Source organism: Gossypium arboreum, chromosome 9 (genome assembly GCF_025698485.1).
Source record: "Gossypium arboreum isolate Shixiya-1 chromosome 9, ASM2569848v2, whole genome shotgun sequence".
In the NCBI taxonomy this organism is placed as follows: domain Eukaryota; kingdom Viridiplantae; phylum Streptophyta; class Magnoliopsida; order Malvales; family Malvaceae; genus Gossypium; species Gossypium arboreum.
Window position 1 is genome coordinate 50545593 of NC_069078.1, and position 27689 is coordinate 50573281.

General features: G+C 32.5%; 2 protein-coding genes across 3 annotated transcripts; one reads left to right on the forward strand and one right to left on the reverse strand.

Moving 5' to 3' along the window:
- The first annotated feature begins 15402 nt into the window (after positions 1-15402).
- On the forward strand, positions 15403-20812 carry LOC108457026 (exonuclease 1). The gene is made up of 12 exons (XM_017755825.2): positions 15403-15625; positions 15720-15756; positions 15854-16028; positions 16115-16193; positions 17084-17128; positions 17272-17421; positions 17551-17665; positions 18000-18100; positions 18822-18919; positions 19001-19093; positions 19368-19558; positions 19969-20812. Exons 1-12 carry the CDS (start codon positions 15548-15550, stop codon positions 20493-20495), a joined length of 1689 nt encoding a protein of 562 aa, XP_017611314.1. The 5' UTR covers positions 15403-15547; the 3' UTR covers positions 20496-20812.
- On the reverse strand, positions 20613-24552 carry LOC108457027 (beta-glucosidase 44-like). Of its 2 annotated transcripts, XM_053019088.1 has the most exons (12): positions 24425-24552; positions 23962-24206; positions 23601-23659; positions 23332-23407; positions 22780-22851; positions 22607-22694; positions 22116-22368; positions 21887-22002; positions 21454-21671; positions 21328-21359; positions 21137-21239; positions 20613-21040 (listed from the first exon to the last, which is right to left on the reverse strand). In XM_053019088.1, exons 2-12 carry the CDS (start codon positions 24194-24196, stop codon positions 20763-20765), a joined length of 1530 nt encoding a protein of 509 aa, XP_052875048.1. In that variant the 5' UTR covers positions 24197-24206; positions 24425-24552; the 3' UTR covers positions 20613-20762. The 2 variants fall into 2 exon arrangements, with proteins under 2 accessions (XP_052875048.1, XP_017611316.1); XM_017755827.2 differs by lacking the exon at positions 24425-24552 and having other exon boundaries at positions 23971-24298.
- Positions 24553-27689: the final 3137 nt, after the last annotated feature.

The window sequence follows — 27689 nt, forward strand, 5'->3', positions numbered from 1 at the left end:
AGTTTCCTTAAAATTGCATTCAAACTCCTCCACTTATCAAGCTTTTGTAGATTTGCCCCTAGCTAAATTTAGCAAGTTTGAAACATTCAACCTTGCCACATGTGTAGCCGGCCAAGAAGGTCTATGGCTACTGATTTTTTGCTATTTTTAGCAGCCAATCCCCTATAAATACCCCCTTTTGGTATTCATTTCAACACACCTCTCACACCTTTCATTCTACACATCTCTCTGCCCTTCACTTGCTTTTCTCTCCTTCATTTCCCCTTTTTTCCCTTCCATGCTCCTTGTTGATTTCCTTCTTGGAAAAGAGCCCTTCAACCACCTTGGGTAGTAGATTCAAGTGCTTGTAAAATCCTCAATTCAATAAGAACAAGTAGAGAAGGAGGAGCGGAGCAAACTAGTCAAACTTCAGAGAAACACTAGATTTGATTCTAGTTTCCTATCCTTTAACTTTTATTGTTGTTGTTATGAACATGTCTATGAATATTTGTTATGTTATTATTCTTAATTTAATTAACATGGCTTGAATTTAACTCGTGTTAGGTTGATTGCATTTCGTTTACTTAAGTTATAAAAATCATGTTCGTGTTGTTATAGGTCTTGGTAAATTGTTTGATTAAGTAAAATCATGATTATGTTATACTTGCATTACAATTGTAAGGTAACTAATGAATTAATTATTAATCATTTTGAAATTTTAATTAATTGACACAATACTTAATCAGTTCATGTTTAATATTCTAAGGTAGCTGTGGATTAAATTAGCAACGGTATTAAACGGCACATTAGCCTTGCATAACTTGCAAGATTATTGTGATTAAATTGTTTCAATGTAGGTATATATTGTTACCTCACTTAATCTTTTACTTGCTTATTAAAATTGATTAATTGTTTGAATTGGCATAGTGATATGTTTAAGAAATTAGTTAATTTAGTAAGTCTGTATGTGCTATAGTTAACAAATTACCAAGTTGCCGCGAATTTATTTGTAACAGCATGAACATTGTTTTGACAATATTAAGTTAAGAAATGTTATTAATCTAACACAATTATGTCATCTTGATTAAACCCATCTTTTGAAATTGTGCAATGGAATTTTTATTTATTTTATTTGACTTAGTTAAATTTTAGTTTTTAATCACTTCCTTAAAATCAAAATATTTACTTGTCACTTTATTACTTATTGCAATTGTGTACACTTGCACATTTCCATCATTCCAGTGAGTTACACGGCCTGTCACATGGGCATGTGGGGCAACTCAGAGAGTTACACAACTTGGCACACTGACGTGTAACCCTACTCAGTGAGTCACCCAGGAAAGGACACGAGCTAGGACACAGCTGTGTGTCCCTAGTTCGAAAGTTACACAGCCTGGCCACACGATCGTATGGCCCCTGTTTTGAAATTTTTTTCAAATTTTTCTTAAAATTTCCAATTTGTTTCAAATTAGTCCCGACTTACTTCCAAAGTTATTTTTTGGGCCTCGAGGGCTCGATTTAGGGACGAAATGTATGAGAATGAATAGTTTTATTATATATTTAAATTATGGAATGTTATGGTGTTTAAATGTTTTTTATTATATGGTAATGCTCCGTAACCCTAATTCGGTGACGGAAATGGGTTAGAGGTGTTACATACTAAGTACGTTAGCTCACCTTTAAGCCTCATATGGCTCCTAAGGTCAATAAGAGATTCAAAATGCACTTTTTATTGAATTTAAACTAAACTAAGAAAACATACTAAAATTTCTTATATTCAAGCTCCTCAAGTACGAAAACTAGTTTAATCTGCTAGACCGAATTACGGCAGATCAAGCCAGTATGCTCTAGAGTTTCTATGAGATCTGATACGAATCCCGACGTATCATGGTTCGACACAATTCGACAATATCAAGCATGACCTAAGTTCGAGGGGCCCAAGTTCAAAATGAAGCCTGATCTTAAATTTCAATGAGCTCAATTCAGCCCGATTTTAGCTCAATGAGCTCGTTTGCCCATTTTTCTAGTTTATTTTAATTTAAGCATTTTATTAGTTCTTTGGAATAAATTAATTGAGTCTAGTTAAACTTAATTAAATCAGATCAATAATTTGGTTGTGTTATTTTAATAAATTAAAATCGGACATTTTTAATTATGTTTAAATGTGTTAGTTAAATTAGTTAATTTGCTTAGCTCATAATTATGTTTAGTTTAATAATTGGGTTTTAATATGTTCCAAATTAAATTAATATGTCCGAATTGGGACATGTTTTAATTTGTTTTAGTACAGCCATTTAACTTGTCTTAGTTTAGGACACATTTATTTCTTGTCCAAATTAATGTGGTTTAAATTTGTCATCAATTTAATATGTTCAAAGTGATTAATTTTTGTTTAAATGTGCAGCTATTTTCAACATTAAAGGAGCAAGCATGTTGAATTCAATGTGCTTATTGCTACAGACCAAATTAATTAGTGAACAAGGCATGGACGGCACATTAAAGAGTCTTTGGTGCATAGATGCATGAAACGTGATTAATGCACTAAAAAAGCTATTGGTGCATGAATAGCCTAGGAGCATGAAACGTGATTAATGCTTGAAGGTGCTGGTTGGTGTTCCCAAATGGCCATTCACCAAAAGATGGTGAATATTCAATGTTCCAAGTGAATTAAAAGGCCGATTGCTATTTAAGTTTCTCTAGGTGCTTTTTCGGAATAACAAGGGCCATGGTGATTATAATTAATCCCATTCATTTGCTCACATTCAACTTCTATATCTATTGTCCATTACGCGTCCTCAAGGAACATTTAAACGCCCAAGCCTATCCAATTGGTCAAAGCAATATATTTAATATCATGCACTCTCTTTGGCGAATATTACAAGATTTTTCAGCTCATTTAATTCTTCAAATTGATGAGGAAACTTCTAAGAAAATTCTCAACTCTTCTAGTTGAATTACAAAGTGACCATTCGGCTTTCTAGGTGGTTGATTAGCTCACCTTTATTTTAAATGAAACCACTGCATGAAGACACCTTGGAAGCTGTCCAAATCGTTCTTAAGGTGGAGGAAGCATCCTAGAATTTCCTAAATTTTTCTGGAAATTTCAGCTCATTTAAAGGTTTAATTAAGTGACCATTCAGCTACTTTTTGAGGCCATTCGGTTGACCATGTTTTAGGCTATAAATAATTGTTAAATTTCATTTGTAAAAGGTTAGACTTTTGACTTAATGAAACTTTGTTAAACTTTCATGGAATTTGTGAGATTTCTTTCTCTCATATTTCGTTGAGGACTTCGTTGGCTTATCTAGGAAGCCTAGTGGCGTCAACCCTATTCTTCACTACCCCGAACTTATCACTATCAAATAGTGTGGCATTCACCCATATACCGAGGTTCCTACTTTGCTAAGTAGCAGGTCGAGGTTTATCACTTTCATCCTCCACCTTGAAAGCCTATAAGCATTTGGGTTGATATTTTCTAATATTGGTTCATGCTTGTTTTCAAGAACCCTTTTCTTCCATATCAATCATCGATTTACTTCTTTCACTTTCCCTTCCAATTTAGCCGAACCTATACATATTATTCTTATCCATAAACCATCATAGAACCATTATACATAGCTTCCGTCCTATTTTTCCATCAACTTTATTTCAAAAGTGAATTGAACGATACTTTCTCGTAGACGATCGAGCAACTCAGCATACGACTCGACTCTCCCCGAGGCGGTTCGTATCAAGATCTTACATTAGTTTCCAAAGCAAATTCGGTGATTACACGTCAATTAATCATTATAAAACTCAAATTATATCAAAATACTTGCAATAACTTATTCACATGCCATATTTTATAACCAAAATATCATATTCGTACGCGTTTCAAGCCTTGGTGATGTGATGAGATGAGATGCATTGAAATCCCAACCTGAATCTAGAACTTTAATTCGATCTTCCATTGACGCATTTAAACCACGCGTCAAACTCAAGAAAGCTTAGTACGTACTGAGGAATCCAAATCCCTTTTTTACCTTGATTTCTATATAATAAAAACATCATTATTATTACAATTCCTGAATGTATCAAAACAATCAAGAGAGTATATTTTAACAATCAATAGATCATTCTGTATTTATAGGATTCATTATTTCCATAGTTCACTACTTTTATTTTTTTCATGGATTGACAGGAAGAAAACTTTTACCAGTTTAATTCACTACATTATCACTTCACGATTTAACAAAAATTGTTATTAGAATCATTCATTTGTCATCTTATTGTGTAACAGGAATTTTTCATCATAACTCGCTTACTATAACTTTTTATTTTATCATTATCTTTTATTATTCAACAAATGCCCAACGTAGACTTAGCAGAACGCATATGATATACGATAGTAGTTGTAACATCCTGAATTAGGGTCTAGTTAGAAAAATGGTTTCAAGACCACAATTCTGAAGTAGAAATAATTATTTTATGATTATTTTATGATCCATGATATAATTTCATGTTTTTGTGAAATTTTTATGAAGAAATTCTATGCCTAAAGTGTCCAATTTGACTTTAGGGACTAAATTGAATAAGTTACAAAACTTTTGTTCTAAAAGATTTAAGCATGAAGTTGCATTGGATTATTAATTAGAGGTCCTTAAATAGAAATTTGACCAAGTTCTAAAATTTTGGACAAAAATGGGCATGAATAGTAAAATTTTGAAAGAAAGGCCTTAAGGGCATTTTGGCCATTTGGTTAATAAAAGAATAAAAATGGAAAAATCAAGCAAAAATGTTTTCCATCTTCTCTAAGGGTGCCGAAATTTTGGGAAGCCTCCATAGCTAGGGGTTTCAACATTTCAAGCTTGATTGTAAGTGCTCCCAAGTCCAGTTTTTAATGTTCTTTACATTTTTGAAGTTGTCATCAACCGATCTAGCTATTTCTACCATTATTTTGAGCTAGGGTTCATGTATGAAAATTGACCCATGCGTGACATGGTTTTATTTTGATGTTTAATGGAGGAATATGAATGTTTGATGTGTGATAAACATCTTTTGCTAAGTGATTTTTAGTGAAAACACCTAAAAAGGACTTATTTGTAAAAGGTGTAAAAATGAGTAGTAGAAGTGTGAAATAAAGGAAAATGTGGCCTGATATGAATATGGTGTAGGTTCGGCGAGGCTTGGGTAACCAAGAAAATGCATACATTTCATTTTATGAGCCTAGGGACCAATTTGTAAATAGTAAAAAGTTAGGGGTAAAATGGTAATTTTACCAAAGTATGTGTTATGGGTCGATTTGACCATTTATGTATTGAAAAAGTTAAATTTGGCATTATAGATCAAGAAAAACGTGATTTGGGTCTTGATCGGGGGAAAAACAAAGTTTACGAGGATTAAGCTCATTTCTATCATTTTGTACCGAGGTAAGGTCATTTGCAAATAATGCAACATGTTCCATACTTTAAATTCTTTAATGTTGCATGTATGATAAGTACTTACATATTTGATATGTTGTTGTATCATGTGTTTATTGTTTAAATCTTATCATGAATATGTGATTAGTACTATGAGTACTGAAATCGACGTTACGAGCAAGTCCAACAGTGATGCGATAACTAATGGAAATCCCGTTTAAACCTTAGGAATAGTTTAGGATACATGTGACATGTCACTAGGAATTATGTGATCTAAACTCATTGAGTTGTGGTCTAAGTTCATGATATATGTGACATCTGAGCTCATTGAGTTGTGGTCTGAGTTCATGATGTATGTGACACATGTTTTCGCGTCCGGGTACTATTCTCGTATATTTATTAATGGCGAGGTAGTCCAGCATGTGTTACGGATACCTAATAGCCTGTATGAGCAAACCCATGAGTAGCTCGAAAGCGAGCAACATGTGATATGTGATATGAAGTAGCATTGGCTACATATGAGGCACTTAGGTGCGAGATTTCAATTAATCTGATAGTATTCTAAGTGTTCAACGGGTAATTCTCAAGGAAGTTCAATGAGTAATCTTGATGAATACGTCAAAGACGAGAAAGTAAGTTATCGTGTGAAAGTGGCACAAGTATGTACATTGAACTCATGAGAATGACATGAGATATGATGAACTTGTGGTAAGAACATATGTATATGTATATGAAGAATAAGTTTAAGAGATTTGATAAAATGCAAGGTTATTTTCATTATGTTAAATGTATGATTAATGCTTGTTTAAGTTGCATTTTTATTTGCATGTGAACTTACTAAGCTTTAATGCTTACCCCATTTCCTTTCTTTTCCTTATAGTGTCGTCAAGCTAGCTTGGGAATCAGAGAACGTCGGAGACTCGATCACACTATCAATCGAACATTTGGGTATAACTAGTTTTATCATTTTGAGTATGGCATGTATAAGGACTTGGTCTTTTTGTCGTGTGTCATATTGATTAGCCAAATGTGTTGGCTCATGAAAGTATTATGATTATTTTGTATATGGCTATAAGAGGTGGCTCATATTGATTATTGGGTTGTAACCCTAATTGTTGATGCATGCATGCAAATGTGCTTATGCTTTAATGTGGTTATAGATGCTTATGGTTGATGAGAGTGATGGATGGCATGTATGTTTGGTGTATGGAATATGACTAATGTGTATGCAATAAATGTGGTGCAAATGTATAACTTGAAAAAAAGTTAGCAAAGATGACAGGAAAATATGAAATTGGTGTGGAATGCCATATGAAAACATGATAGTTTAGATATGTGATAGTTGATATTAGCAAGTCATAATTTAACCGTGAATGTGAAAGCTTGAGTAATCAAATGTGTCATGTTGCATGCCATGAAGTAAGTGTAAATATGTGAGTGTTTAAGGGTGGCAAATGGCTTGGAAAATAACCTAGAAATTGTCCAAACGGTTAGACACACGGGCATGTGTCTAGGCCGTGTATAACACACAGTCCGCCCTTAAGCTTGTGATTTGGCCGTGTGTCCCCTACACCCTAATTATGCAAAACAGAATGCCCAGTAATAAACGCACGGTCAGAGACACGGCCGTGTGTCTCAGCCGTGTGAAGGACACGGCCTTAGGACATGGGCGTGTGCCCAGGCCGTGTGAAGTCTGCACTTAATTTTTAGAATTTAATTCGCCACACAGCCTAAGCACACGGACGTGTGACTTGGCCGTGTGACCTTATTTTGTTGATGACGTCATAGTCAGAGCATTACACGGGTTGAGGACACGGGCGTGTGACTCTCCCAAAGCAAGGAAATTTCCTACGTGTTAAAAAGGTTCCAAAAGTTCTTGGTTTAGTCCCGAATCGCTTCCGATGTATGTTTTGGGTATAGGGACAATTTGCATGTGATTGAAAAGTTTTTAATTTGGTTGAAATTTTATGGCCCAGTTTTGTATGAATGTTCATGTTTAAGTCCGTAATGCCTCGAACCCTATCCTGGCATCGGATACGGGTAAGGGGAGTTACAGTAGTAAAGTAATGCACCGAAGTGCCAATACAAAATAGGATAGCACTGAAGTGTGTATTCAAAATAGAGAGCGCACTAAATTTCTCTTTAATAGCATGTCATCTATATCCTATTAGTTCTCATCTCGTCTACTTGGGCAATTAAATTAGAATCAATTTTATTTCCTTATTTCATAACAAAATTGAAATACTTATGACTTATTTCAATTTAGTTATTTCAATTTAGTCTACATTGTAACAATTCAAAAATAGAATTTCCAACTTTCTTTAATACATATAAATATCTCACTACTTAATAAAATTTCATAATTCACTACTAAAACTTTCCATATTTCTCATATGTCACTTTTGCATATTTTGCAATTTAGTCTTTTTCTTTTCACAATTCTTTGATTGCACTAAAATAATTCACATAATAAATATAATTTAATAATTATTTCCATCATACACATATACTATTTCATCATACTCTCTTACTCATTCTATTTATCCATATTATATTTCACAATTTAACTACTATTTTACACTTTTCAATTTAATACTTATCTTTCCACAACTTGAAGAACAATTGTAATTTGAATTACAATAATCATGAAATTTTGCATTTTCTACTACATTCTTCACTTATTAAATATTTTCTCGTAAGCTTTCATAACTTTTCAATTTAACCCTTTTCATCATAAAAGTTTAATATTCACTAATTAATTATAAAAATCAATTTTATTCCTTGTTAGACTTTAATAACATAATTTATCTCAATATATTGTTTCACATATCAATTTTTTTTCCGTATTTCACTTATATTATTTCATTCACATATTTTCTCAAGTTTGACAATTTAATCTTTATCATCATAAAATTTTCATATTTTTCCACAATTTCACTTTTATGATAATTTATGCATATTTCATCATCTCATAAAACATTCATTAAACATTTATCATATTTTTTGTAACACCCCTTACCCGATTTGATCGTCAGACTCGAGCTACAGGATGTTACTACAACAATCAGAACTGAAAACACATATAACTAAATCATGTAATAATCATTCATATCGTAATCATATGGTGTTATTTAAATAGAAAAAAAAAGACTAAATCAAGCTTACAGAAGCTCTAAAGGTGACTTGAGCATGAATTAGGACTAAATTGTAAAGTTTTGAAAAGTAGGACTTCACGTTGTGACGAGCCCTTCTCCACGTCGAACCACTTGACATTGGGACGTTATAAAATGTCGTTCAACATTGTGACAAAGAAAAATTCACGTCGTGACAAGAACCTTTTTTTTGGTAAAATTAAGCCATTTGGTACCTATTCCGTGCCAAGGTATACAATTAGCTCAGATGGTGCAAACTTGGCCATTCAAACCTACACAAAACTAGCCTCAATACATATCAACCCATACATTTAATCCATCACAAGACCAACCAAACCATTTCACATGAATTTGACACTTTGCTAAACATAAAAACATGTGTTCATCAAACTTAACCAATTCACAATCAAAATATACCATTCATGCTTCAACCTTTAATAGAAACAATGCCAAAGTAACAAATTCTATGTACAAGACATATATCATTCAAATTAAACACCAAATTAACATGCCCTATTTGGCACCAAGCATTTCACCTATTGAATATATTATGCCTTATCAAACATGCCAATTAACTTACATTGTTCCATCATATTTTCATACCAAACAACCACATCAATATCACCACATAAACATAATCAACCACATTCAAAAGTAGTCATTCAAAAAGCTCCAAACCTAACTTACCATATTGCTAATATGCACACACGCTTTTATACATCATATTTCAACATTCAATTTCCAAAATAACATATATATATATATATATATATATACAATATGAATCCTATTTACATGCCAAATAAACGAGTCGAATGATTAAAAGACTACCAAGATAAAAGCTGGATTGTGTGAGCTCTGGAGTGATCCGATAGTTGATTTCCTCAAAAGGTAACTACAAAACAGAAACATAACCATGTAAGCATTTCAATGCTTAGTAAGTTCATAGTTTAGAACATTAGCTCACCTTGATATACATTAACAAAATGAAATAGCTAGATACATAATATCTTGTTTTCACAATTCACAATTATGCAATGAGTATATCATTTGCAATTCATATAACATTTCAATCAAATCGATATAACACATTCAAGTACCATTCACTTCGATTTATCAAACATATCCATAGTTATATCAATTCAATCAATATAAACATTTCCATTCACATCATATACATATCAACATTAACATAAATTCTTATTTGCACCTTTAAGCCCGATGAACTATAATAAACAAATACGGATACGTGGGTAACCACCAAAACACACATGATTGCTCAAACGAGCTAAATCACCAAAACACACTTGAGCACCGAAGTGCTAAGCCCATAGGCTACTCATCCCTCCAAAACACACCTGGATCTCCGTAGAGATAACCAATAACAGTGATCTTTCGGTAATCTGCAACAAATGTTGTATTTTGGTACAATTAGTATATTCCCACAAGTCAATCACATCTCATCTATAATCCTATACAAATGAGCAAATAACCCTATCAGCATGCCAGTTGTATCTTATTTTATCCTATCGTTTATTCAGGCATCATTTATACATCCGATGCATTCATTACAATTCAATTCACCATTCACCTTTTTGTACCATTTTGAATACAAATTCAAAGTATAATTACATAATATAAATTTACAAACCAAAAAAAAAAAATACATTACTTATATGTATATGATTAAATTTTATGAACTTACCTAGAAATTGATAATAGACGAGTGTCGGGGACTAATCAATAATTTTCTCTTTTCCTCGATTAAGTTCCGATTGACTCGAATCTTGATCTAAACAATAATTCATTTCAAATTATAAGTTCCAATTATCTTACAACATCTCATCCAATGTATAAGTCAACTTAATTTCATTTCAATAATTTCCCTAAGTTTTTTGCATTTTATTAAATTTAGTCCCTAAAATCGAAACTATCATATCTTTCATATTTAGACACCATTTTACAATCCAATTTCAAATAAATCCTTTTACAACCTTTTATAATAAGAAATTATAGAAATTTCATGTCAAATCTAAAATCTTTTCATTTTAGTCCCTAAACTCAAAACTAACAAATTTTACTTTACATTTTAGTCCTTAATGGAAACTAAGCTTACAACCAAGCTATTCAACATCAAAACCATCAAAAACCAATAACGGAAATATTTCAAAACTTTAACATTTTTATGAGTTAATTCCCAAGTAAGCTAGATTAAACTATAATGGTCTCAAAAACATAAAATTTACGAAAAATATACTTGAATTGGACTTACATGCAAGGGACAAATGGTTTGAATGCTTGGAAGCTTTTCTTTCCCATAACAATGGTGAGAAATCGGTGGTAGGTTTAAATGAGAAAAGATGATAGCTTTAATTTTCTATTTTATCATATTTTATTATTAAATTTAATATTATAATTAACATATTTTTCAATTAAAACCACTTCTATTTAAAAGTGGTTAATTGTCTCATAAAACCTCAAACATTTACCCTTTAAACCTTTTTGACTAATAGAAAACAATAGTGATTAACTTTTACGATTTTTATGATTTAGTTCTTGTACCCTAATTGACCATTCAATCAACAAAATTATTGAATCAAAATTTCATATAATCTATAATAGACCAGTAAATATTAATTTCTTCAACATCATATCAAAACATAAAACTTTCCATAAGTAACCTTCACTTTAACATCTTTCCTATACTTTTCTAACAAAATTAAACTTGAAAACAATATGAAACCTTAACATTCATACCTTGTTCTCTTAGAATCAAGCTTTAGCTTATTTTCTCTCTCCTCCAACTTCTATTTCTTAAATCTAAATTGATATTCCTACTCTCCATAGTCTCCTTATCATTTTTCTCTCTTGGTGATTATGGAAATTCCTTTGGTTTCTAGATGAAAATGGTGGATTTTTATGGAAAAGAACCAAATTGTAAAGAAAGCAAAACTTTCTTTTCTTCAAAATGGTGGATATGAACTTGAAAGAAAGATGGAGAAATTTCCATCATCTTTTCTTTTTATTTCCTTAACCATTAATTAAATAATAAAATATCTTATATAAAAATAATAAAATAATCTCAACCAACCAAAATCTAACGCCAATATTCATAATTATCATGGTGTTTCACGATAATTGTCTTAATTGAGAAACAACTATTTTACCTTTCAATGTTCTCTACAATTCCTTTATTAAATCATCACATAATTTGGTGAAATTACAATTTAGTCCTTCATATTTCTCCACTTATTCAATTTGGTCCAAGCACACCAATTTCATCTCATAAGATATTGGGTTACTTTTACTTTTATCCCTTCAATGTTCTCATATTTATGCTTCAACCCACAACATACTTATTGAGTCAATCTCATTTTCCATCCATCAACTTTCTATTTTTTTGATTTTATTCCTTATTTTATTTTACTGGTAAATCCATGGCACTCAATTCTCACTTAATATTACTTATATAATGATTTTAAAAATGTTATATTTCTCCCCTCCTTAAAATAAATTTCATCCTTGAAATTTTCTTGATTTCCTATCCATGAATTTCATGATTTATTTATTCTTCAATTATTTTCCATTTGATCATCTTCACAATTCTTTATATTCTACACTTCTGTTCACATAACATTATTTTGCATTTTCTTGGTACCTCTCTTCTTCTGTTCAACCTTATCACGAATATCTAAAGTCTTAATAATTTTTCTGGCACCTCATATATAATGATGTCCTTTTCGTAACTCTTTTTCTATTTCTAAACACTTATATCACTTCATTTATTCTCACTTCCTTTGTAATACACTTTTTTGTTAACATTTACCAATACTTCGTATCAATATATTGTAACTTTTCAGTCCTTAAGAATTTCTACTTCTTCACAATGCTTGTTTCAAAGTACCCTCACTTTACCTTTGTCCTTTACACATAATTTACTATCATCAAAAATCATTTCCCATTTCTTGTAATTCTTTAGTACCTTTTTAGAATATTCATAGTGCTTCACTGCACTTCATTTATAATATATTTTCTTAACACTACTCATTATAACTTTCTTCTATTCACTAGTAACTCATATCCTTTATAATTGGTACACTATTGAGCATTCCTATACCACATCCTCTTTTTAATTCAATTTCTTTAAGTAATCCTTATCATTTTATTAAATATTTCTCTTCATATATTATCACTTTGCACTATGCAAACACTTTTATTCTTCTCTAATGTCGGTCTTCTTTTATTCCTTGTCTCAAATATTTCAATTTCTTATACCATTTTACACTATATGAATTATAATGCTCTTCTCTTGTTTCTTTTCCTCGTGCTTGATCAAATATCCTTACACTATCTGAATTTTCTTGTAATCATCTTCATAGTTTCATACTTCTTCCTTCCATTTTAATTATATATTCTCCTCAAACTCATATTGTACACTTAAATCCAAAAATTCATTTAATTTTTTTCTTAATTTTCTTATTTTCCCTTTCTTGAATATCCAACTTATATCAATTTCTCTATTCAACTAACATTTCTCATTTTCTCTTGTAACCGTATTCTTTTAATTCTTATTTCAGAGTATCTCAAACCTTGATATGATCTTGCACTGTACTAAACATATTTTAAATACTTTAGACTTATTTCAATTTAATCCATACCTTATGGCTTCCTTATTAGAGTTTTTTGAAGTTACCACCTACACACCACCCAATTTAGTCTCAATCCCATTGTCCACCACATCTCCATCCGCAAAATCTAGGGTAGTATCCTCTTTCATCGAGTTTTAGTTTTCATTAGCCCTTCAAAATATTTGCCTCCACCCTAATTGAAATCAGGATGCATTCCGCAACATAACAACACTTTTCACCATTTAAAAATATCAAAACTTAAGCTATGAAAATACCTTGACAATCCTTGTATTATCAATAAGGGAGCAAACAAGTCTCTTCATAAAAAGAGAGAGCATTTAAGCCCTTTCTAAAAGAATGGAAGCAAATTGATAAAATTTGTATTGATATTAGCAAAAAAAAGCGAAACTAATAATGTGGTATGTGACTCTTTGATCAATGACGATGTATCATTGATGATGATGGCATGGACCTAATAAAAATTAATATTTTAATATGATGCAATTTAAATAAAATACAAGTTAAAATAAACTTTTTTACTTTTTATTACTCATCAAATATAAAAATGATAAAATAAACAAAAATGAGGAATATAAAACGATGGAAACTAAAAAAAAAATCAAGATTGAAAAAGAATAGTGTATTCCATGTGCTTGAAACAAAAAAGACAACCACAATGATGGAAATGAAATACCAGTAAAGGCCAATTGATTTTTTCCATTTGATTTGTATGAATTAGAGAACGTTTTTATAAGTATCGAAATACTTTTTAATTTCCATGACTTAGGTTTCTTTCATTCATCTTCATCTTCCCATAACCAGAGAAAAAAAAAAAGAGTTATCAATCACCACAACTACTAAAAATAAACAATATTTTATGGATAGCTTCCTTTATTTTTCTACTATTTCCCATAAAACCAAATGGGTCAAAGTTTTCTAAACATAAGCATTCAATAGGAAAATTTCGAAAATAATCTTCCATAAACACAAATTTACAGGAAAGATAGATCTCAAAAAGAAAAAAAAAAGGTTTGAAATGAGTATTAAAATCAAATTTTAAAAGTAACAAAACTAATGAGAAAATCAAATGGAATTACTGGTTCTTTGCATTTGATTTCTATCCTTCAATTTTTTTTTCAAACATATGGGTTATGCAATTCTTTATCGGAGTTGTAAAATAATTTTTTAATTCTTTTAATTACATTTTGATTAATTATTTTTTTCATATTTTCACAAACTTAAGGCACGTACTAGCACAATAGGCCACTTGAGAAATAACCTCCACTCATTATAGATTGGGTGGTCATTAGAAGCTCCACCTCTCGATTTGATTATCCATCTAGATACAGAGTAGCTGCACAAAGAAACTAGTCACTCGTTCCTAAGAAGGATGCCATCATTGATTCCTCCAGGCACTTGATCTCTTGCTAAGAACGTGATTCTTTTAATAACCAAATCTCACGTGGATTCAACTACTTTGTGCCATGATTAAGAAGGAACGACAAAACATGTTCCATCACAGACATCCTCTCCACGAGTCTCATAATGATGGCTTGATAGTAGATCTGCCACATTAATGCTACCTAACACCAGACCTCACTTGTAAATAACTCCCAAGACGATGAAGAAAGGATCGACTCCTCAACATTCTAGCACTCTATCACCTTGCCCCAACCCATCTTTAACACCACTACCTCCACTCTCAACATGCTCTGACTCTCTGTCCATATAGGATGAATCGACTTTCATCATCTCCACCACTATCTCTTTGTATCTCCTTGTTAATCTCACATGTCAACAATTTTCTACAATTATTAGTAATAAAAAAAAGTTATTTTACACTTGGTTTTTATTTTTATTTAAAATTTATGTCATATTAATTATTTTTTATAATTTATAATGTCTACATCAACATCGTTAGTGTCATGTCATCAATTTGGATGATTTTTATTAACAATATTAATTAATTTACCTATTTGCTTCCCTTTTAAAACAATATTAATTAATTTACCTATTTGCTTCCCTTTTAAAAATAGAGACTTGATTGCTTCATATTTTTTAGTAGGACTTGCTTCTTTTCTTATTGATAATACAGGGACCGGGTGGATACTTTCACCAACTTAAGTTTATTATATGGAGACTTGGCGAACGTGGCAGACATTCAGTCGCCTGTAAAATTATATTCCATGACAGCCCTGTCAGTTTAGGAAAGAATTGCCTCCAAACTTTTGACATTTTGCTAATGTTCCCGCCATTTTCTCCGCTCGTATCATAGATGAAATGTCCCTACGAAATGTTCAACCAAAAAACAAAAGAAAAAAAAAAACCTTGAAAAGTTGGGGAAAAAAAAAAACTTTTACCCCAAAGACCCAGCAACAGTGGGTAAGCAATGGGAATCAAAGATCTGCTTAGGTTCATGAAACCTTTCATTGAACCGGTTCACATCAAGAAATACGCGGGCAAGCGGGTATTTCATTTTATTCTCTTTAGCTACTTCCTTTTTTCTTTTGCTTCTGTTTTTCGTTCCTCTCAAAATATATGCTTTTGTGCAAGTTTTGCAGGTGGGTATTGATGCTTATTCATGGTTGCATAAAGGAGGTATTTTTGGTTCATTTCTTTTTTTTTTCCTAAAAGAAAATTTGTAAGTGAAAATGAAATGAATAGGCTGAATTGATTTTTGCAAAAAAAATTGCAGCGTATTCATGTAGCATGGAGATTTGTTTGGATTCAAACAGTGAAAAGAAATTGCGATACATAGCTTACTTTATGCACAGAGTCAATCTTCTTCGTCATCATAAGATAACCCCCGTTGTTGTTTTTGATGGTGCAAATATTCCCTGCAAGGCTGCCACTGAAAATGAAAGATACAGGTTTGTTTAAATGACTTTAAAGACTAAATATTGTATTATACTGAGAATGTAGCTATTTCATAATAGTAGCATGGTTTTGACTCTAGGAGGAGGAAAGAGAACCGGGAACTGGCAATTGCTAAGCTTAAAGAGGGAGATGTTCAAGGTGCAACTGAGCTTTTCCAGGTTTCATTTTATCTTCCTTGTGCCTTTAATCCAAGGTTTTGAACTACTCATTAGCCCATATGCATTCTTAATTTGTCTCTTATTTAATAATGCATGTGCATTGCTAATGTTTGGTCCTTTCTCTTTTGATTCTATTGAAATTTCATCTTGAGAAAATTCTTGCACTGTTAAGCACCCAGGAATCGATACCAAAATATTGGAAAAAAGAATTAAAACTTATAGGGTGCCAAAAGGTTAATATAGCAAAGAAGAGAGAAAATAATTTATAGACTGAGAATAGTAACTGATAACACTATAGTTTTGGCAATCCAAAAATTAGAAAATATTGTAGTAACAGAAGAGAAGGGAAGCTTAGACTGCCAGAGTGTTAATGTAGCTCCTTGAAACTCAAGGCATATGGAGATTATATAAAAATTACTTTGGTTTTATTAGATTTTCCTTGAAGATTATAGGATGGACCATTGCTTATGCACCTTGTAGTACTGAATGCTACTCTTGGAAATTTACTGAGAAATATTTAGATCCTGTCAAGATTGCATGAGAAATATGAAGTAAATTTTCAGTACTGATTCTGGCCACTACAAATAACGGTTCACTTATTTAGACTTCTCCCAGGATTGTATGTGAGAATGACTAATGCCTGTCTGTTTTTGATCTGGGTTTGAACTGTATAATCAGGCCATTTTAAATGGTTCATCAATCACTTCAGTTTAGTACTTTAAAGTTTCATATTGAGTGTCATTTCTCCTAACATCAAGCGAATATTTTTATTATTGTTTGCTTAGATTTTGCATTATTTTTTGTTTTCTACTAATTCTGGCATCTTTATGGATGATTAATTAGCTGTTAAAATTTGTGGTCTCATTGTTCTTTCTTTGTCCATCTTGTAGAGAGCAGTGGGCATCACTCCAGCCATGGCAAATCAATTGATTCAGGTAAAACATTTTTAATACAGATTAGCAAAGCCTCTGCATTTTCATATCATTTTCTGTGACTTTTGCTCATCATAAAAGTTTAGAATATTTCTCATTCCTGTTCCATTTACATCCTTTCCAAACTTGCATTGTTACTTTTTCAGATCCTGAAATCAGAGAATGTTGAATTTGTGGTAGCTCCATATGAGGCTGATGCACAGCTAGCATATTTGGCCACTCTTGAGGCTGAAAAAGGTGGAGTAGTGTCAGTGATTACAGAAGACAGTGACCTAATAGCATATGGTTGTCCAGCTGTAAGAACTTCAAAACTATGATATGGTGTGCCGATGGAGGTCTTCTGCTCTCCTGATGGCTTCTGTGTACTTTGTTGATTATCTGAGTTGTTGGCTTTATCTTTGTTTTCATACATTTTCCATTAACAGGTCACATTTAAAATGGACCGTTATGGCAATGGAGAAGAACTGGTTCTGTCAAAAGTTTTTGATTCTGTATCCAGTAAACCTTCCTTCAGAAATTTTGATAAAGAATTGTTTACAGGTAACCTTTGTTTTGACTCTTCAAAGCTATGCTCTTTAAGTTTACACGTTATTTAAAAGCCTAGGCTGTCAAGAATATAACTTTCACGAGAATCAGGTTAGAAACATCTAATTAACACAAATCAAGAACCTTAGACCCATCTTGGGTTAGGCGAGCTCTTTTAATTAGTTGAACTGGTTCAGTTTCTTGATGCACAATCAGTTGTTTTCCACTAGTATTGTAGAATTAGAAAGATCTATCTACTATTTTTGTTGAAACAAATATATGTTCTCGTTGTTTGACTCTAATAAATGCATTTGGACTCAAATTTAGGTTACCTAATGACATTTTACAGGTATGTGTGTCCTAGCTGGATGTGATTTCCTTCCATCGGTTCCTGGAATTGGTATTGTAAAGGCACATTCCTTAGTTTCCAAGTATCGGAACTTAGACCGTGTAAGTAATTTCTACATGCTTCTAACCAACAACTGCTGTGCTATTGAGTATTTCAATGTGGTTTGCATTTGACATTTGAAGATAAACTGCTGCTTCTAGGATTTAAATCATGGTGGAAATTGAATCTTGTATTTGATGAGGTCGTTTCTTTAATTGAGCATTCAAAGATCTCTAAGCTTTGGCGAAAGCTGCAACTTGCTTCTTAAGTGTGCGGGCAGAAAATTTGGAATGGCTAATTATCTATGAAATTTTACTTAGTGCAACCACTAACAATCATTTAAATAGAGATTTTTGAATAATGGTGATGCTATTATTTCTTGAGTTAGTCTAGTATGAAGACCTTCAATCCGGAAACAAATTGAAAGGGAGCTTTTATTTTCAAAGGATGTCCGTGCATGTACTTTAGTTTGGAAGCATAAGCAAGAGAAATTAGCCAATAAGGAAGAAAGTAATTATCGCTCAATCTAATGGCCTTTCATGCAGAAAAAAATAGTGACCCAGAAATAAATGGAAATGTTTTTTCTTTGTCTCTAGAGCATGAAGCCGGCATGTCATTTGCATCATGTTAAAATTGTTGTTCCGACCGATGACAGGATCTGGAATTGATATTCCCATTAATGGCAGCTATACGAAATTTTGTTTTTGAAAATCTATATGATGTATATAGTCATGTCATTATTATTTAAAGTCTGTATTTTGTTGATATATATATATATTACAGGTTTTATCAGTTTTGAAGATTGAGAAGGGCAGTCAGATGCCAGAAGATTACACCAAATCGTTCAAAGAAGCACTTGCAGTTTTTCAGCATGCCAGAATGTTTGTAGGCTGGAAATAGAATTTCTTCATTGATTCTTGGCTTGATTTTATCAACTTTTTTCTTTCAATTTTCTTTTGCAGATATGATGCTGAAATCAGGGAGCTGAAACATATTAAACCTCTTACAGAACAACTTCTGCAATATCTAGATGAAGGGCTTGATTTCCTGGGACCGTATCCTTTTTTTGTTCTTCATTTCTTCTATTTCTAATTTACAATGCAAAGAAAAAGTAAAAGAAGGAAAAGAGGCAGAAAATAGAGAACAGCGTAAACACATGGTAGGTGGAAGAAATAGAGGAAATTGAGAAAGAAACTGATGCGACCAAGAGGTGAAATTATTTGCTAATATCTAATACATAAATTTCAATTATCCTAATTTGAAAATATTGCTAAAACTACGAGTTGATGGCATGTAATTTTTCCCTTGACCAAGTAAAAATGGTACCAGAAAAATCCCTCCATCAGTGGCAGTTGCGATTGCTGAAGGAAAGTTAGACCCCACTACAATGGAAGCCTTTGACTGTAATAATATAGAGCCTGCTAAGTTTCAAAATTCTGTTGAAACTACTGATAATTCCAGACAAGCAAGCTGCTTCGTGGTATTTTCTTCACATAAAACCAGAGAAAAAAGGAAGACAGGCAAGTTCTTTTAACATACTTGACATCTAATGCTAGAGAAATGTGTTCATATAAATGTCATACTAACTTTTTATAATACAAAGTTTCTTGTTTCAGTGGAATAAACTTGATGTACCTGCATTTTGAGAGTTCCCATCTTATTTTAAATGGAATATCCATAAAATATTTACAGTGAAAATAAAATTTATCTCACTTTGATAAATATCTTTTTTTTCAAGGCTTAGTTTATTTGTTGATATTAGTGGTATACTTAAAATCTGCTTGTTCTTGCAAAATGTTGCGTTTACTGAATAACAAATTTTATATGTCAAGCTCATGCATGTATAATATCTGTACATAATGGCAGCCAAGCCAGGAAATTAGAAAGCTTTTATTTATGTGTTTTGTGCTGGTATGTTTTCTGGTAGCAGGTACAATGAGCATGAAGCAAGTTGTAGTTTCAACTGAAAGCAAGTATTTTAAAGATGCTGGATTGGAAAAATTAGCATTTCCAGTAAAAGCTGGTCCGAAAAATGAGAATATGGTTTTAGAGGAAACTCCATTGAAGGTTCCAAATAATAACCCTTTCAAGAAGAGAAAATTTGATGAAATGACTGAACTAGTTTCATCAAAAGGCGAAGATGAGAAGTTGGAAATGTCATGTATTTTTCATGATGATAGTCAATTGACATTTCCTGACAATAGTAGTTTAAGTGATGCCGGGAAACTTGAAATCTCTAATCAGATAGTTAGCATTGCTGAACAAATTTTAATGGTGAGTGAGGTAGAATGTTGTGAGACCTTGTGCATCAATATGGGATCCCAAGAAAGTGTCAGCTCTAAGCCAAACAGAGTGTACATTGAAAGAAAAAGAGGTCAAAATGACAAGCTGAAGAGCAGTAATTGCAACAGGTCAGGGACTAAGAACACTATTTTGAACTTCTTTGCTCGTGTGTGATCATCCTATCTGTTTAATTCAAACAACTGATGCCACATTGACATCTGTACTGTTTAACCTTTATACTAGTTGGAGCAATTTATTATGCAGATATCTTATTAGAGATTACTAGAGCGATGAACTAAGAAGCATTAGTATGCTTTTATTGATTAAGCCAGGAAGGAAAAAACATACTATGGGAGGACTAAAGCATAGAAATGGCCTCACCATACTTGGTTTCTTCCATGAGCACTTACTCTACATGACTGAGACATAAACTCTGCCTGCTTAATGTTTTTTCCGAGTAAGAATCTGTTTGAACCAGTAAGCTGACATCTTTGGGTACCTCTTGAGGGTAGAGTAATCAACGTACACAATGCCAAACCTTGAAGTGTAGCCTAATCTCCATTCAAAATTGTCCAGCAATGACCATGCAAAGTAGCCAATAACGTTTGCTCCGTTGTCGACAGCCTTTTTCAGTTGAGTCAGGTAAGCCTTGTAGTAGTTCATCCTTGTAGTGTCATGCAATCCTTGGGCAAGTGTCACGTTCCCTGGGTCATCCATGCCTATAGAACCAAAAAAGAAAAAAAAAAAACACTAACCATATGAGATTCAAATCAACAGTACACTATGAAATTTAATTAAGTTAAACTAAATCATACCATTCTCAGACAAAAGTACTGTTGGATTTCCATACTTTTCCTTTATATACATCAAACATTTGTACAATCCCCAAGGTACATTGTAGAGCCAAGGAGAATATGCCTGCAAGCAATAAGATAATCATATCAAATGAATTCAACACCTATTCTGCTGGAGCCAATAACCCCAATGTGATTTCTCCTAGACTTACTCTTGGACCAATTGCCACTCCTCTTTTTGCATCTGCACAGATGACAAAAACAACAGTTCAAGCCTTAGAGCATATGCATTAGGATACAACTAATCGCATTTCCAAACAACAAGCCGAGTGTCTTACAAGCAAATCCAGCATTCCAATCTTGCTGATAGCCTGGAACTTTTGGTTTAGACTGATGTGGGTCATATATATAGTAAGTAGTGTACTGGTTAATGCCCACAAAGTCAAATGATCCTTTCACCATCTTCACCTCTTCTTTTGAGAACTTGGGTAGCCTGTTGCCCACGATCACTTGCATTGTTCTTGGATACTCTCCATATACAAGGGGATGGATAAACCTGAACAATTGCAAAAGGCAGGATATTACAGATTCATTCAAATATATAGCAATGATCTGAAATCTGTAATTTTCTTTTGTGCTTTTTTATTGCTCTTTAGTGCAATGATATATGAGATTACAAGTTTAGGTTCTTCCATGTCAAGAATGAAGGGACATGGTCACACTTATTGCTCTTTGAGCTAACTATGTATATCTTTCTATTTAGACCCTTACCATCCAACATGAAAGTCTATTGCTCTTTGAGCCGCATATCTGTCAGCTTTTGATCTAGTAAGAGGTTCGTACCAAACAAAATCCAAGAGAATTCCAATCCTTCCCTTTTGTTTTTGCTGACAATGCATGCATTTGTCAGTCAAGATTAAGCATTCGATGTGCTCTAACGGTTCAAAGCAGAGATACTAAATCATTCATCCTATCTTATTAGCAAAACAATGGCTCTTACTTGGTGCTCTTCGCGGTATATCTGTGCCGCAGCTGCATGGGCTAAAATCAAATGATGTGTTACGATGTAAGGCTCGGTTCCGGAATTGCCCGCCGTACAGTTTCCATATGGTTTGGAGCATCTTCCAGGAGCAAAGAAGCCATTATCATAGCCGAGTGCAGCAACTACTCTGGGTTCATTGAATGTCGTCCACTGCTTCACCCTGTCTCCATAGGTCTTGAAACAAAAGTCCGCAAAATAAGCAAAATCTTTCCTGAAAATCATAAAGTATTTATCAAAATTTTAGTCATATAATTAGGTTAATATGTAATAGCTTAAAACTGCAAATCCCAGAAATCCTAGTTCCACTACCGAGCAAAATGAAAAACTCCATAAAATATACAGGAATAAAGAAAAATGAATGATGTTAAATATTAAATTCAGAAATATTAATAAATTAAAAAATATTTAAAATGAGAATATAATTAAATGTATGACATGATGGCTCATACACTGATTGGTAACTCAACCACCCCATGTATTTCTTCTCAAGTGCTTCAGGAAAATCATAGTGATTAAGATTGACATAAGGAGTGATGCCTGCAAAGTAAGTCCAAATATATTAGATATTTATAATGATTATTAGGTATGTCTTTATATTGATTCAATACTAAACCAAAATTACCTCTTTTTAGCAAGTAGTTGATTAAGTTGTTGTAGTATTCAACTCCCTTCCAGTTTACCTTCCCAGTCCCATCTAAGTACAAACAAAATGATGAAAAATTAAATTTATTCCCTGTCATGAAAACTTATGTTATTATATGGTAAAAGTATCATAAAGGCCCTATATTAGTAGTCAAATTACATTTTATCCCCTTTACTTAAAAAATATATAAATTAGTCCTTGTATGTTATATCAAAGAGTATATTTATTATTTTTGTTAAAAATTTCATCTATTTATACTATTAAAAATTGGAATGACTAACAGAACAACAAGGCAGTGATGCTCGGCGTGCCATGTGTATCTCATATTGATGTACATGAATCGACATTTAATAGTAGAAATGGATGAAATTTTTAACAGAAAGACCAATTTACTTTCTGATCTAACATACAAGGACTAAATTGCTCTTTTTTGAGTTAAAAGATTAAAATATAATTCGACTCTTAGTACAAAGACCTTTATGATACTTTTACCATTATCATATATATATATAGGCGGATGAATTAAAACACCTGGGAAAATTCTGGTCCACGAGATGGAGAATCTATATGCATCAAAATTCAGTTTTGACATAAGATCCACATCTTCCTGTTAACAAATATTCACATTTCACATTACAACTCAACAAATGTTTTCCTGGTAGAACCGTTTAAAGATGGAATTAAAAAATAGTAACCAAAAGCATTTAGCTTTCAATGTTTGTGCATATAATATAAAGTTTTCAAGTAAATTATTTCCTCCGGGTGAAGGTGTAGGTAGGTAAAAATGTTTAACGAAGTACCTTGTAGCGATGGTATTGGTCCACGGTCACATCAGCCGTGCCATTATTAGCAACAATCCCTGGTTTTTACGAGTACAAACTCATCAATAATTATCAAATTTCTTTTCATTAGGATATTCTTTTTTTCAAGTTAATTTCTAGGCTTCCTAAATGTCTACACAAATTTCAAGTTAAGCTCTAGATTTGAAAATTATTAAAGAGACTAAGTTAATTTCTGATATATCTTTAGAAAATATTGACAAAAAGTCTAAACCTCTTAATAATTAATTTAAATAAATAAATTTAAACAAAACCATACGTAATTTACATTATAAATTCAGTTGATTTGAGTATGTAAATAGATACATAGTAAAAAGCGCACGTAAAATACCGGGAGTTTTGATGAAGACGTCCCAAATGCTGGGGCCACGACCATCACCATGAGTCATGCCTTCAACTTGAAAAGCCGATGCTGCTGTTCCGAACAGAAACCCCTTTGGAAACGCCTCTCTGCTTAGCCCTTCCGTATCAAAGTTCACCGTCTCCGGCTGCTCAGTGGCTGCTGCGCCGTGGATGCAAATGATGAGGGCCACCCACCAATGCATTTGGACTCTCATTTTCTACAAGCTGTTGCAGTAGAAGAAAATAGTGAGAGAGAAAGAAAAGACAGTGACTGAAGTCTATTAACTGAAGAGTGTAAGGAGGAGCCACGATTATTTATAGATAAAAACTAGGTATAAATTAAATGGATTTGTTACTGCAACTTATCTTCAATGCATGCACTTTTCCTTTTTAAAATCTAATTTCTACTAAAAGGGGGAATTCAAGGGTAAGTTAGCGTTTACATCTTTGGGATGGGAACAGATGTTTTTATCAAAATTAAAATTTCCTAAATAAAATACTCCACAAGATGTTCCAAAATAGAACAAATTTTAAAAGAGGGAGGGAAAATCGATTTTCCCAAAATTGATTTCAATGTTTTTCAATAAATTCACTAATCTTAAAGGAATTTTTCTAGGAAAAAACAAAAATAAAATGTAATTGGTGTTTGGCACAGTTAACAAAAGTATCAATCAATATTAGTCTATTATACAGGTTAATAAAATAATGTAAGAGGTAAAATCTGTGTAAAAAATCAATATGGAGCAACTCAATTTTCAGGTCTTTATACTATTTTAAAATTTAAAATTTTATTGTTATACTTTAACTAAAATTTTAAAGTTTAAAATAATTTTTTCATATTTTAAATAAAATTGAAAATTATACTTTTAAATAAAATTATGAAAATAAAAATTATGAAAAAAATCAGTTCCTATAGTTTGCGGATCAACTAAATTTTTACCTCTCATCGTACCAATACACCAACTAGTTTCCACCAACTAGTTTCTAGTTCGATTGGTCGGTCTAGTCCGATTTAGATAACATTGAATTTTAGATTTTTTTAATTTTTAAAATCATTTTTATATTTTAAAATTTTAAAGAGTTTTATTTTTTTGTAACTTCTTATTTTAAATTTTTTTTATTTTTATTTAAAATACGAAAAAGTACATTTAAAATTTATTTAAAGTATAGGGCTAAATTTTAAACTTTAAAAGAAAAAGGGACTTGAAAATGGGTTGTTCCAAACCGTTTTTATTTCACAGATTTGACCTCCGATATTATTTGATTTAACCTGTAGAGTGGATTGACACTGACCGATACCTGATTTGACTTATTATTCGTGATTGACACTTGTTACATTTTTTTTTATTTTTTTTCCTAAAAAAATTAGGATTAGTGAGTTTATTAAGAAACCTTGAAATCGGTTTAGGGGAATCGATTTTCCCTCCCTCCTTTAAACTTTGTTTTATCGTGGAACTTATTGTGGGGTGTTTTATGTTGAAATTTTTAAAATTTTATGTTGGAATTTTTAAAATTTTTTTATTCTTTTTTGGTGAAAAATCTCACATTTGTCTCACCTAAATTGAGGTATAATAGACGTCGCATACTCGTGAGGTAGAATCTAATGAATATGTAAGACTATCACTAAGCAATTAAATGAAATAAACTAAATATCTTTTTTAAGAAATACAAAATCATAACATCTTGAACATTCTAAGACATTGTGTTAAAGTCTAAAAATGTCACTCTTTGAATATCTTGCATTCACGACCAAAATTAGAACTTGAAAAATATTAAAAGAAAGAATGAGTACAATTACTAAGTAACCGACATTCCTTTTGTTAAAAAATAGAACGTCGGTAAAGACAATATATCACAAAGAAAAGAGAAATAAAAATAAAGAACACACAGATTTTACGTGGAAACCCTTTCGGGAAAAAAGCCACGGGCAGAGGAGAAGAAAATTCACCATGTCGAATTCGAATTTTAATACAAGAGGAATAGAATTTGTCTATTTATAGGCTAGAGGAATAGACTTTGTCTATTTATAGGCTTTGTAAAGCTATATTCTAATAGGAGTGTAGTAAGATTGAAACACCTTATTCTAATTAATATAAAATAGATGGAGTTTAATAAGGTTTTTATCTAAAATAAAATAAAAGAAGTGTAGTTCTATATGGATTTTACTTTTATTTTATTTTACCACTGCATTTTATTTAAATAAGGATTCGGGTCACTTAATTCTAACAATCTCCACCTTGACACGAATTTTCAATGAACAAGTTCTTCATCGCGAACTCTCAACGAACAAGTTCTCCACATCTTCCATAAAACCCATTAAGGGTTTAACTTCAACAATGAACACCAACCAAGTCTAAGCAATGCTCAAACTTGGTTATAGGAAGTGACTTAGTCATCATATCTGCAGGATTTTCATGAGTATTAATTTTGCTCACAACAATATATCCACGGGCAATAATATTACGAACAAAATGATACTGAACATCAATGTATTTTGTTCTCTCATGAAACATTTGATCTTTTGTAAGGAAGATTGCACTCTGTGTAACACCCCATACCCGTAACCCATGTCGGGGCAGGGTATGAGGCATTACCTATACTTGATCTCATGTGTACAAACAATCTCAAGTCACCGAGACTCGGTCTAAATTAAAAATTTTTCAATTTCTACTTTAAATTTCTTCTTATGGGCATATGAGCCTCAAATCGATCATTGAAAACTATTCGGAACCATTTCGGGTCCTTAAACCAACCTTAAGAAATTTTCCTTTAAAATAGGGCACACGCCCGTGTGGAAGAGTAGCATGCCCGTGTGACCATTTCGACATGGTCATGCTGATGACCCGTATGACTTACACGGCCTAAGCACCCTAGGACATGCCAGTGTCCCACACCCATGTAGAGTTAATTCTAATTCACACCTACAAGGGTTTTCACACGGCTAGACACACTCCAGTATCAATGGCCTGTGCCCCTTACATGGCCACGACACACCCGTGTCCTAGCCCGTGTGTAAAAACATGGACATTCTGTTTCTGATGTCAGCATGCTCATAATGTTACACGGCTAAGGCACATGCTCGTGTACTGGGACGTGATCTCCACACGGCTGAGACACATGGCCATGTCTTTACCCATGTGTTTATTACCATGCATACTGACTTGAAATTTTTACGTGCAGGGGACACACGGCCGGACCACACGCCCATGGGGTAGACCGTGTGTCACACACGGCCTAGACACAAGCCTGTGTGCCTACCCGTGTGGACAGTATAGGCTATTTACCAAGCCTCATTGCCACCCTTACATATATAGTTCCATACAAATACCAACCAATATCGAAACAATGCAAGTATAACTCCTATAACAAAATCAGCCATAATAGACATTTATTCAACCATAAGAATGCATCTTTCATAAACTCAAAATGAATATTAACTATCATTCAAAGTTTAACACAAATTAAAGGGTTTCCAACCCAAGCCAACACATTTGGCCAATTCTTAAAGAAACAAAATAATAAAGTCTAAGTCCTATACATGCCATATTCAAAAATATAAATCCAACTGTACCAAATACTTCGGTTGATAGTGTGATTGATATCTCTGACTTCTGGAATCTTTGAGCTAGTTAGACGGCGCCGTAAGGAAATGGAAAGGAAAGGAAATAAGCATAAAACCTTAGTAAGTTGCATATAAGTAAGTACACA

Bases quoted from the DNA above. Each gene is read 5' to 3' on its own strand.
- LOC108457027 (XM_053019088.1), bottom strand. From the start codon at position 24,196: ATGAGAGTCCAAATGCATTGGTGGGTGGCCCTCATCATTTGCATCCAC. The intron at 22,852-23,331 runs GTGTTTTAATTC...GTTTGTACTTAG, and splicing joins GTGGACCAGAATTTTCCCAG to ATGGGACTGGGAAGGTAAAC. The intron at 21,672-21,886 runs GTAAGGGTCTAA...GCAATTGTTCAG, and splicing joins ATAGACTTTCATGTTGGATG to GTTTATCCATCCCCTTGTAT.
- LOC108457026 (XM_017755825.2), top strand. From the start codon at position 15,548: ATGGGAATCAAAGATCTGCTTAGGTTCATGAAACCTTTCATTGAACCG. The intron at 16,029-16,114 runs GTTTGTTTAAAT...TTTTGACTCTAG, and splicing joins ACTGAAAATGAAAGATACAG to GAGGAGGAAAGAGAACCGGG. The intron at 19,094-19,367 runs GTATCCTTTTTT...AAATGGTACCAG, and splicing joins GGGCTTGATTTCCTGGGACC to AAAAATCCCTCCATCAGTGG.